Genomic DNA, 12,755 nt, shown 5'->3' on the forward strand with positions numbered 1-12,755 from the left:
CTTCTTTAGGTGTAGTGGTTGAGTGTGGCCTGCCTTGGAGAGTCCGGAGGCGCATTCCCTTCTGCCAATTGTTAGGCCATGGAAAGTTGGCTCCTCTTTTGCCAAGGGTCTGGGGGCTTTTTGGAGTGATGCTGGTGCATCCAGTTCTTCTGGGCCAAGGAGGTGAAGGTGTGCCCCTCTCAAACTAGCAGTGGCTCTGCACAGCCCTGCTGGAGAATTCTCAGTTCCATAATTTTGCTCCCTGAAGATACTGACTGCCAGGAGCAGATCACTCGGTCTGAGCTTCCTCCCCCACACCCTGCTTTTCTCTTGCATCTTCCACCCAGCAGGCTTGTGTGCCTCAAACTCCCTGGTGAGAGATGGAAGGGGAGGAGTATTCGCACACCATTTACAAAGGGCTTTGATATCTGTGGATCAGAAATGTGTCTAACTGCAGTTTGGATGGGCAGCAGCCTCTGTGCTTTGGAGCTGGAGCATGTATCTCTGTTGCTTAAATTCACGGACCTAAGGTGGCTGCTACAGCAGTTGCTGTCACCAAAGTTATCATTTGTGTTTTCCCTGGGAAGCTGTCAGGCTGACATAATGTAGGTTGAAAGCTATGGGCAGAGCTGACTCTCCTCTTTTCCCCACCAGTGAAGTGTTCTGCAGAGAAGGAAAAATCCTACAGGAGGGGGAAGTCATCAAGATGCCCAAGCTAGCAAACACCTATGAGACTTTAGCTAATGAGGGACCCAATGCCTTTTACACAGGAAGCCTGGCACAGCAAATTGTCACTGACATCAAGAATGCAGGTAGGAAACCACAGCGTGCAGTGTCAAAAAATCAGCCCTTTGGACTCCTGCAAGGAGAGTGGCAGAAACCTAGAATGATAGAGCTTGTACTGCAGCAAAGATTAAGTTTCAAGGAAAACTACTTGTGATAACCAAATAAGTGAGAGCCCATTATCAGCTGGTTGACCAATAAATGAACTCCAGAAGTTGATAGTGGCAGGACTGCTCCCCAGTGTGGTGGATATAAGCATTTATTAATGCAGATGAGTCAAGTACTAAACACACATGTTCAGGCAACATTTCTGTCTCTATGGCTGACCCTTTCCCTGGTGCTGAAGCATAATGCCTGCTCGTGCAGGGCAGGCAGCAGAGTAGGCTGCAGTGACCAGGACCTGGGCCCCATGCCAGGCAAGTAGGATGTGGGAGGGGGTGAAGGAGGGGCACCCATGGGAGGAGTGGGTCCCCTGCCTGCCCCCTGGCCCAGCCCCACATTGCTTCCTCCACCAGCACAGCGTTCCTGCACTCGGCAGCAGTAGCAGCAACCATTGGGGCTGCTTGGGGCCTCCTGGCACAGCCCTCCCCTCCCCCTGCACAGCATGGGGCAGTGGGGCTTGGAACTCACCGCCTGGCACCCATGCTGCTGCCACTGCATCATGTGGCTGAGGCCTTGCTCGGCAGGGTGCTGCACGGCACATTGCGCTTTAAGGCAGCTTGGGGCTGTGACCCAGGTCTCCATGCCTCTTGCTATATATATAGTGGCCTTTTGTTCTACTTGTGGAAGAACATGGATTTTGGGGTATTTTAAAAAGTGATTTTTGGGGATGCTGCTTCAGCAGCCCATCTGGCACAAGGGGTAGTGTCCCCAGATACCAAGTGGCTGGGCCTCAGAAACTCCTGAGGGCATGTAGCCCTGAGCTGCTGGCCAGGGCAGATCCAGGAGGAGCTGGACAGGGTTATTCTGACCCAAGTGGCACAACTTGCACCACAGCAAAGTGCATGTCCGGGCGTGTGCCCTGAAGCAAAAAACCCCAGCTCAAATTTGTGCCACTTGTATTTGAGCTGTGCAAGCGCATGTGCCTGCATGTGTGGATGTGCCCTAGGAGCTAGACCAGGGGTCAGCAACCCCTGGCATGTGTGCCGAGCACAGCATGAAAGGCCATTTTCCTTGGCACACCACTGCCAGCCTGGCTTCTCCCAGCAGGCAGCTGGGCAGTTACAAGCCCTGCTGCAAGCAGAGCAGGCTCCATGGTTGGCAGCAGCTACCCAGAGCCTGGACCAGTTACAGCCAGAAGGTTGCAAACATCTGCTCTGGGCTCCGGCATTAGTTCCATACTGGCGGGTGCGCACACACCTCAGAGCGGACAGTGGGGGAGCGACCTGAGACAGCACAACCCTGGCTTCTCCCCTGCTGCCAGCACAATGCTGATGACTGGGCTCTGGAGCCCGAAGCAGCTGTTTATAGCCAGCCTGGGCTCTGGGCAGCTGCAGTAGGCAGCGGACAGGCTGCAAACAGCTGCACCAGGCTCCACAGCCCCTGCATCAGCTGCATGCTGGCGGCAACTGTGTGCACACCTCAGAGTAGACAGCGGGAGGGCTGTTCTGCCTCAGGCCCTATCCCCAGCATCAGCTCCAAGGCGCACATGCACCCACCAGTATGGAGCTTATGCCAGAGCCTGGAGCAGCTGTTTGCAGCCTCCCGGCTGCAGCCAACCCAGGCTCTGGTAGCTGCTGCCAACCACGGAGTCCAGGCTGCTTGCAGCAGGCTCCCACTCACTCCGAGCCCAGGTCCCCACCAGGATGAAGCTGGCACTGCCCCTTGCCAGAAGCACCGCACCTTTTGCAGGCTTAGCTGTGCAGGGTGGGTGGGTGGTTGGGCTGATGGCAGGCTCCAGGCCGGGGCCTTGGCTAGTTGTGCTGCACCCTCGGGCCTGGCTCCCTGGGGAAGCATGGGCTCTGGCAGGACCAGGGCATTGTTGGGTCGGACTTTGTCCAGTGGCCCAGGAGCCTGGCTCCGTATGCCTGCACATCTGGTTCTGTGTGTGTACACGTGCCTGGTTCTGGGTGTGTTCTGGTTCTCTATTTGTGCACATGGCTTTCTGTGTGCGTACATGTGTGTCTGGTTCTCTCCCTACTCTCCTTTTTCTTTCTCTCTCTCTCTCCTCTTTCTCTTGTCTTTTTTTTTCTCTCTCATTGCAACATGCTCAACAAAAAAGGAATACACAACAACAAAGGCAACATTTATGATTATTAAATATACTAATATGCAGTGCATCCTGCCATGTACCCCCCCAGCCCTCATTTTGTTTTTCTGGCATGCCAGCACTCCGGCACCTTCCAAGGTAGACACTGTGGTTTTTTTGGCACTGCAGCCAAAAAACATTGCCTACCCCTGAGCTAGACCTACCAGGGCACATGAAAGGTGGATTATCTATTGTGAGGTACAGCCTCTGGCACTGGCCTACAAAGCACTTGATCTAGGACCCTATAATGTAAATTATAGTCTGCTTGTCTGTGGTGCCTGGACTCCATTTATAGATGGCGACATAAGCTTGTTCTCCACTAGTGTACTGTTTAGCTGTTCAATGTTCACTACGGCATTTACACGTCTCTTGGGCTGGACTTCATACAGCACTTTGACCTTGTGTCTGCCTTAAGAAAAACAGTTCCTTTCTCTGGTTCTAAATGCTCTGGCTCTTACTTTTTGTGGTAACTCCCTTTTTAGTATTATGGGATAGGAGAAACCCTTCTGATTTTAAGGTCCAGGATCTCTGTAAAGCTCTCCCTGATGGATACTAACCTCACTAGAGTTTTGGGTACCACCATGCTGGGCCCATGTGCCCACGTGATGCAGGGTATTCAGTTCAGAGTCCAAAGGGCTCCATTTTTGCAAGCTCTTTTTGCTCTGTGCTCCATTCTTGGCATCCTAAGTCCACTGCACTTCCACCATCAGAAGCCATAACAAGGACATAGGCTCTTGCTGCCCTTGGCTACTGTGTAAAGCCATGGACAACCTCAAACAGTGTTTCTCTGTTCTAGGTGGCATCATTACAATGGAAGACCTGAGGGATTATCATGCCATCCTAACTGAAAATCCTACACGGATCCAAATTGGGGAGTTCAATCTGTACACGCCCAGCGCTCCACTGAGTGGTCCAGTGCTAGCTCTCATCCTAAACATTCTGAAAGGTAAGAGCCAAGCCTCAGTGAGCAATGTGTTGGACACAGGAGTGGGCATAGAATTTGCAGAACCAGCTCCTGTTCCAGCTGTGCTGGAAGAAGCAGGTAAATGGCAGCAGCATTCTGCATCAGAGCTGGTTCTTAAGTAGCCAGCGTATACATTTGGGTATGGCAGATCTGGGAATCATTCCTTCAATTCCATAAACTCAGAGATACAGCTGCAGGGTGTGAAAGCTCAGGCTTGGATGAAAAGACTTCTTCTGAGAAGCATTCTTCCATTATTTGCCTATAGGGAAGCTAATGAGATTAACTTATATGTGACATTCTTGAATACTGTTTTTCCCCCTGCAATCATTATGCGAAGCACCTTGGATCACTTTAACACAGTAGAAAAACCATAGCCTTTTTTTCAGTGCTCCTGACAATACTTTTTGCATTGTCAGCTTCCTTTTTTGCCTTCATAAGGCAGAACAGAAATGGTGAAAAGTCCAAACAGAAAAAAAATTGCAAAACCAGAAACAGCCACAAAGGGGCTTTGACCATATTAACGTCTTCAGTTGAATAGCTTTCAAGCTGACCATGTTTTGCACCCAGTCCCTAGTAGTTACCACAAGGCCATGTGCTTTCAGATGTGCTCACATTGTTTTTTCTCCTGTTACCAGGATTTAACTTCTCTGGTGACAGTGTCAAAACCATGGAGAAAAAGGGTCTGACTTACCATCGCATTGTGGAGGCCTTTCGTTTTGCATATGCCAAGAGGACTTTACTGGGGGACCCAGAATTTGTCAACATCAAGGAGGTAATGGTCAGCAAGTTCTTTCTGCTTGTCTAATGTAGTGTCAAAGTTGAATGGAGATTGGCTTGTAGCCTATGAGCAGAGGATCCCAAATAGAGGCAAGGATGCTTCATTGCTACTAGTTGCTAACAAGCACTGTACTGCAGCTCTGAATCCAAATGTAAAGTCTTATGTTACAATTGATCAATGGTTGCACTGTCAGAGGTAGAATTGGGAGGTGCCCCTACCAGGGGTATGGCTTTAATTTCCCAACAGAATTTACAAATATAAAAAAGAGAAAGGGACTATGTGGTTCTTACATAGCGCAGGAAGTGTTCAAAGATCTCTGCCCATGTTCACACGATAACCCTGCAGCATCCCAGTGACATGGAAGTAGCACCATGACAGAAAATGGAAATACAAGTAAAAGAAGAGGCAGAGGCCATACAGTGGATCAGAGCAGAAGCTAGATGTCTGCTTCTTCTGACTCCTAGCTGTGTGGGTTCCAGAAGAATGAACAAAAACTTCTAAAAGGAGGTGATAAGAGCACAGGCCCAGGTGCTACTTAGAGATGCCAGCACTCCCAGTAATCTTTTCTGTAACATTCAAAATGCTGGCATGGCTCAATGAGTTCTTCTTTCTGTAAGAAGCAAAGACCCCAGGGTGTTGAACAAAGGAAAGTCTGTAGCCTCCTTGCTGGACTCTGTCAGCTTTTCAGCATCTGGTGTGACTCTCTTTCCTGTTGGATTCTACACCTTTAATCATTCAAACTAATTAGTAACACTGGGTTTCACTCCTTTTTCCAACAGGTGATCAGCAACATGACGTCTGAATTCTTTGCAGATAGTCTACGGAGGAAAATCACTGACAACACGACCCATACAGTTGACTACTATGAGCCAGAGTACTACACTTCAGATAATGCCGGTACATCCCACCTCTCCATTGTGGCCGATGATGGCAGTGCTGTGTCCGCCACCAGCACCATCAACCAATAGTATGAGCTCAGATGTTACTTCCATGTAGGCCTCTGCCATCTTCATAGTGGTTCTGTGGTTGGTATAAACATCACTGGACTGGTATCTCCATAGTGGGTTAGTAGTTAGCACTCTTTACTGGGTCTCAAGTTCTTATAAATGGCATGGGACTACTGTCCTTAGTAGAACTTGGTGTTATACAAGTGTTATGGGACTGGCTGAATTTGTGTTACAGATTCTGTGCTCTTCTTGAGTCAAATCCATAGGAATCTTTGTGCTGAGAGTGCTTCACAGCTGAGGCCTGTCACAGAGTCTCATGCTTAGTAGGACCCAGGATATGTAGAATAGGAGCCTCTATTATAATTCAAGCCCACCCTGGTTTTATTTTGCAGTGACTATTCCAACCCCTTCTTCCCTCAGTCTCAGCATCAGAGTCCTCTGTAGCACTAAGATGCATCTTCCCCAGTGCTACATCGACTGCCACTCTGTGCTTTCCTGTCTCCCTGTTGTCTTGGGGAAACCAGGATGTGCAAAGCTGTGTTCCCACAGCTGTCCTCATTGTTATCAGAGTGCTGAGTACTGCATTGTCCTAACTGGTATGTGCTTAGTGAGAGAGCTTGTTCTGACCAGACTGAGACCAGGAGGCGCTTTTCTTCCTTCTGCTTAATGTGACTCTTTCCTGATGTACATCTAAGGAGATTTAAAATCTGCCCTATGGAAACAACTCTAATATTGGGTAATGGTGCCACTGAATACATTGTGTATAAAACACTGGCCACTTATAAAGGGAACTCTTTTCTTCAGCTGTTCAGCTAGCTAATCATCAGTGTTGGCGAAAGCAATGTGCAGTGTGCTTTTGGTGAAACACTGTCTCCTCTGATTAAGATGAGTCTGGATCAGCTTGTGCCTCAGGCTCTCCCCATGATGGGATGAACTGGAACCTCAGTGCCTCTAGCTCTGTAGTCACCAGGAAAGTTTTCCATCTGGAGTTCACATTCTGGCATGTTTGGACCGGACTGGGTCTGCCCTCTGACTGGGCATGGAGACATGGGACAAGATTCTGCCCTCATACCGTGCAGTTCTCAGTGTAAAGTCCATGTAAACACAGGGTGAAAGTCGGGGTGGGGAACTGGTTCCTTCCCTTGGACCCCGGGGCTAGTTTAGGCCTACCTGTTAACCTTGGAGCTCTCAAAACACAGGCCTATTCCTTTTTGGCTTATGCAATCTGTGGTTCACCTGAAGTTTGGGACTTTGCATCTGATGAGCCTTCTTGACTGTTTGTCTTGTTTAGCTTTGGCTCAGACATCCGATCCAATGTGAGTGGAATCATATTTAATGATGAGATGGACGACTTCAGCTCACCTTCCATTGTTAATGGATTTGGAGTTCCTCCCTCTGCTGCAAACTTCATTGAACCAGGTAGCTCAAAAATTCCCTTCCCTTATCCGGTATTGGGGTTACCTTTTGCACACTAATAGCTGACTACAACCCAGAGGGCATTATCTCTGCTTTCCTAGGCTAAGTGAGACACAGGCCTGGAGGCCTCTAAAGTCTCTGTTATAGGTGAGAAACCACTCAGTTATGCCTTTTGCATCCCTGGATGCAGTTGCTATGATCTGTGTATTTTTCCACCTTCTGGATACAAGCTTTTGAAGCCTGAAGGAAAATGTCTTTAACGTACTTGTTCCCTGCTGCCTCATGCCCTCGCAGATGAACTTCAGTCATTCCAAGTGAAAGGTGTCAGAGCTGCAGGGAGCCTTTGACCTCACAAATCAGGCAGACACTGGGAGATGGCAGAAGACTATTAAAGATGCTCAGCTCTGCAGCATTAAAGCCCAGGCTGGCAGTGTTCCAGAAGTGATGGCTGCTGGTGCTTTGTATCACTGTTGAAATGCCTTGTCTCAATGTTTTCTACCTTCCCCCAGTGCCTTTGGAACGTATAACAGCTCAAACATATTTGCTGTCCCTTGCTCACCTTAAAGGTGGGTCTGCTCCTCCCTTTGCTAGCCTTGGGTCTGTTTCTTTGTCAGTAACATGGACTCTGAGAAGTGCACTGCCTGCCTGTAAAACACCTCATCAGTGATCATGGAGTATGATGAGAGGACCTCATATTAGTAAAGGGAGCCACCCCCATGAAATCCAAGGCTGCAGAGGTTCCCATCCAAATGTGGAAGTGATCAAGGACTGGATACCTTGGGCTGGGTCCTGAAACTCAGCAGTGCCCTCCAGTGTATGCATACATGGAACTGAAAGGCAGACTCATTCCCCATGTGTCAAGGTCACGTTCACTTCTGCCCCTTCCACTGTATCAAGGGGAAGGAGGTTCAGAAGATGAGCCTTGGGCACTTGTGTACTGAACCAGTATAGATGGCTGCTGCCACTGGCTGGCAGGTCCACAGCTTCATAGAGTTCAACACTAATGGGGCTAATGAGTTAAGAGCGTGGTAGAGGTCAGAAACACAAATTCATATTGGTGTTCTCTTCCCAGGTAAACGTCCCCTGTCTTCCATGTGCCCATCAATACTAGTGGATAAAACAAATAAAGTGAAGATGGTGGTTGGTGCTTCTGGAGGGACAAAAATAACCACAGCAACAGCACTGGTATGTCATGCCATGGGATGAGAGGGCAGAGGGAGATAGCTGAGAGGCTGGCCAAGGTGGGGCAGGAGACTGATTTATGCAACAAAGACCACACACAAGGTCACTGCAGAGTCTGGCAGTTTGGCTTTTTTTACTGGGAAGGCTGAACCTGATGGACTTGCTTTGCGACCTGAGGCTAGAAGTGTCCATTGTGACCTAATCTAACCTTCTTCACCCAGTAATTTCTAAATCAAGACCAGATATGCTTATTCAGCTCTAGCTTGTATTTTCAAATGACATCTAATGAGTTTGTGATGGAGAACAATGCCCCTTACTGAGTTCTTCCAGTTGTTAATCATCCTTTACTGTTAACCTTTGCACATTTTATTTCTGGTACGAATGTACCTAGTGTCAGCTTTTATCCATAAAACCCTGTTACATCTTCTGCTAGCTTAGAGCCAAGTACTATCCAAACTCTTCAGCTGATGAAGCCATCTCTTAACATCCCCTTGGATAGCTAAGTAGATCCATCTTCTTGAATTTCACTGAGGCATGCTTTTGAAATCTCAGATCATTTCTGTCACTTCTTCTGAACACTTTCCAGCTATCAACCTGCTTTTCAAGCTGGATATCAGAATTGGATATAATTACAGTAATGCTGGAACACAGGGGTAATATTAATCTTCTAATCCCTCTTGATATTCCTCTCCTTTACATAGCCTAGGCTTTTCTTCCTCTCTCTTGCCTTAGTGCACTAAGGGCTTACTTTCAGCTAGGAATCCTGTCCTTGTAAATGTTCCTATATTCCAGGATATACTGTCTTCAATCTTGTGTGACTTGCATATGCTTGGTTCCATTCTTGTCACAGGAGCAGATAGCCATGATGTAACATGATAGCTAGGGAGTGAGGTATCAGCTTCTATTTTCAACTCTCTTATTGACTGACTCCTCTTGGGTGCATGAAATAATTTCTCCCTCAGTAGCCCCATATCTGAACTCAAGACAATGCTCGCTTATTTTTGCAAGTCCTATAGATGAAAGTAGTAGTGCATAAAATTGTGATCACTGAAGCTTCATTTGTACTCAACCTTAGTATGGTACCTCCTAGTTGAATCATTCTGCCACGCTCTGAGATCCGGGCATGCCCAAATCCTGATATTCTCATGCATACTTTGTACTAAATTCTGTAATCAAGCAAGACACTATGTACAGATACAGGCAACATGAAAGAGTTGCATTATATCTGTGATACCTGAAAATCAAGATGCTTCTCCTAACTGCCACTGAAAATAAGATGGCCTCCTCACAAACCCCAATAGTTGGCAATAAAATCCCTTCATTATACAAGTATAGAGTGTGTCCCTATTGTGTAAGTGCTCTTGCTGAGGGATCTCTCTCTTTTTTTCTTCAGGACACTTAATGGTTATGATCACTCTGTTATTCAGTGACAAAGTAAGGTGCATGTGCTGCATTGACAATGTACACTCTTATGATTATACAGAAAAGCTCATTTCTTCAAAGTGGTATTTTAAAAGTGCTGCTTGAAGGCATCTGTTTAGGTACTGCTTTAGATTAATGCCCCTGGAAAATGTCATGCATCATCTGTAGTTGCCTCCTTTAGACTGTGTGCAAAAGAGCTTGTGTGTCAGTAACACTCATCCATCCTTGGGGACAAATTGGGTTGGGATCACACTATCCCAAGCTTCTATGTTGTGCCCTAATTCCATGAACCCCAGCAACTCCTTTGGGGCACTGTTGCTCCAAGTGCACTACAAAGACTGGACCAGCAGAGGCTGCTGTTGAGCTTCATTCTTTCATATCATTATGGAGCTTCCAGTGAGCACATCAGCCACTGGCCTTAGACTACAAAGTTCCCTACTTAACAGACGTGTTTTCTGGAAGCCTTGTCATCTGCATGGGACCTGTTTCTCTGGACGCTTTTTCTCACCTGCTTGCCTAGGTGTGCTTTATGGCATGAGGTCAGACACGGAAACTCTAAATTTCAAGCTTCACTTCCGTCTTCTGGGGAAATGATGCTGTCCCTTGGCTATAGTGGCTTGCAGAGCCAGCGTCACAAAGCAGACTACTGCCCCTCTTGTTCACCACTTCCTGATAGTCGCTCACCACCCCACCTTCCTCCTTTGGGCTCTGCTGAGATAGGGAGGGGGTGACTGTTTGCAGACAGATAACTGCACAACTCAGTTAGCAGCTGTGAATGCCCCAGGCTCTGGGCATTTCCAGATTCAGGGGGCTCACTCCTCCTGGTGAGAGGGAGGAGCTCAGCTAAGCAATTGAGATCTAGGTTTAGGCCCTTAATGTTGAGCTGTGCTTGGCTGAGGCCAGTGCCAGGCTAAGATCTGAAGAGAGCCTGGTGCTTGCTGCTGTTGCCACTTGCTGCTGTTCTCCGACCCACTGCACTTCTGCTGTTGTAGCCTAACCCCTTCCTACTTGCGTGTTCCTCCTCTGCACAAGGCACCCAGCTGAATTTTGCATGGGCTTTCGCAAGCTTGGGCTAACTTTATGCAAAGCATTTCTAAACACAGGCCTACAGCCAAGGGCTAGCTGAAGTACCAGTGAGGGCTTTGGGGGCAAGGAGGCTTGCACCAGCTCTCTCTTGTTCTTGGGTCCCTCTTTCTTTGGACTGTTCCCACTTGCCAGTAGCCCCAAGTGCCAATTTAAGTAGAAGGAGGTGAGCCAGACCTGAGGAAATTTTGGCTTTATACTGGTTGCAGGACAGGGGTCTGTGTGTAGAGGGTGCTACGTGGCTCTAGAGCCATGGATGAGGTCGTTCTCCTCAGCCTGGTTAAACCAGATCTAAGGTCCTGTTGTGCAGGCAGGGATGTACAGAGCTGACATCCACAGACTCTGACTCACTGTCACTGCAATGACACCAGCACTAGAGTTCCCTGGAGATAGGCCACGCACTGACACCTGCGGCTTTCTGCCTCCTCCAGGCAATCATCAATGCCCTCTGGTTTGGTTACGACGTTAAGACGGCTGTGGAAGAGCCGCGAGTTCATGACCAGCTGTTTCCCAGCGTCACTGAACTGGAAGATCAAGTGGAAGAGGTTGGTCGGTTTGGCCTGAGGGAGGGTGGGCAGGGGTGCAGTGACTGGCTCTGTTTTCTGTCTCGCTGGGGAAATGCTCTTGCTATGTCCCACTGTGCAAAATGTTTACTGCTTCAAGGATTTCCTAAGGTCAGATCTTTTATTGGACCAACTATGTAGTTGGGAGTAAGATAGACAAGCTTTCAAATGCAAGACCATCCTTCCTGAGGATAGGAAGCCAGGCACAGCAAGAGGGGAGAGGCTGAGAGAAATTCTCATGTGTAGCAGACACACACATCTGAGAATTTCTTTCAGCCCCTCCTCTGCTGTGTTTTACTTGCTGTGCCTGAGGAAGACTGTCTCGCATTGGAAAGCTTGTCTAACTTTATCCCAACTCCATAGTCCAGTGAGAGCTGTCACCCTGAGAAACGCTCGCCTCTCATGTAATTTCTGGGCCATTGTGGCCACATCACTCTTGCATTAATGTGGCTTTAAGAAAAGAGCAGGGCAAAACTCTGGCCGTGGCTAAAGCCGAGAAGTCAGAGTTTCCTGTCCTGTCAGTGCCAGTCATGTGGGTTTGCACTAGATGAAAGCTGCCACCAGAGCCCCTTGCATGAGGTGAGATTTGTCTTCCTACCGGTGCCCCTGCTTGTGGATGGGCTCTGGCTGCAGCAGGTCACTTGGCTCACGGGAGCAGCCTGGCTTTGCCAACACACTGGTCCCCTGTGCAAGTCTGACCTTTTCCATGTCTTATGTTGAGGGAACGAAATCCTGGATAAAGGAGAACGCTCAGAGCACCCCTCTCCCCCCCTCAACTTTTGCTCTTGCCTGGGGATGGCTAAAGGGACCCTTTTAGTTGCTGCCTTGTCAAATTTCATTAGTGCTTGTGGCCTCAGTCGGCCTTGAGACCAGTTGCGGTACAACTGCAGTATGGTGGAATTGTCTTATGGGCAAGAGGCTCCTGAATTGGTCAGATTTTGCCTGGGGTCGGCAGGTTTTGCCATGTGGAGCTGGGCTGAGCCAAATGTGAAACCATTTCCCGTTTGTGCCAGGAGTGAGCTAGGTTTTGTTACTGTCTGCTGAGTTTTGAAGCAGATTTTCTTGGATCCTTGCCTTGGTTGGGCAGATTTGGCAGCTCTTCGCCACATGTATGCTCTGGTAGCTGACTGGCTCCACTGAATTTTGCCACCCTACTGGGCTTCCACAAGCAGCTGGCTTTTTCCTGCTTTATGCCTTTGCCACATGCTGTCATGCTTTCCACATGCAGCTGCATTTTTGATTTGTTTCGCCAGATTTCCCTGCACCATGTGCTGAGTTCCTGGGCTTTGTGGTGCTCTGCCAAGTTTGTGTTGCCCTGTGATGGGCAGTTTTGCCACTGTGCCTGGCAGGATTTTTATAGCATAACCCCCCCCCCCCCCCCCCCCCCCCC

General features: G+C 48.5%; 1 protein-coding gene across 4 annotated transcripts in view; it reads left to right on the plus strand.

Annotated features, from left to right (window-relative positions):
• The window catches only part of GGT1 (gamma-glutamyltransferase 1), a 75,433-nt gene that overhangs the window by 60,688 nt on the left and 1,990 nt on the right, over positions 1-12,755 (plus strand). For all 4 annotated transcript variants that reach the window (XM_019506871.1, XM_019506872.1, XM_019506869.1 and 1 more), the window contains 7 exons: positions 634-791; positions 3,807-3,956; positions 4,610-4,746; positions 5,532-5,719; positions 6,991-7,118; positions 8,188-8,300; positions 11,234-11,347. In XM_019506871.1, the coding sequence (XP_019362416.1) occupies positions 634-791; positions 3,807-3,956; positions 4,610-4,746; positions 5,532-5,719; positions 6,991-7,118; positions 8,188-8,300; positions 11,234-11,347 (988 nt within the window). The remainder of the gene's footprint in view (positions 1-633; positions 792-3,806; positions 3,957-4,609; positions 4,747-5,531; positions 5,720-6,990; positions 7,119-8,187; positions 8,301-11,233; positions 11,348-12,755) is intronic.

The sequence above is a fragment of the Gavialis gangeticus genome, unplaced genomic scaffold (genome assembly GCF_001723915.1).
Source record: "Gavialis gangeticus isolate Ggan-Ray unplaced genomic scaffold, GavGan_comp1, whole genome shotgun sequence".
In the NCBI taxonomy this organism is placed as follows: Eukaryota; Metazoa; Chordata; order Crocodylia; family Gavialidae; genus Gavialis; species Gavialis gangeticus.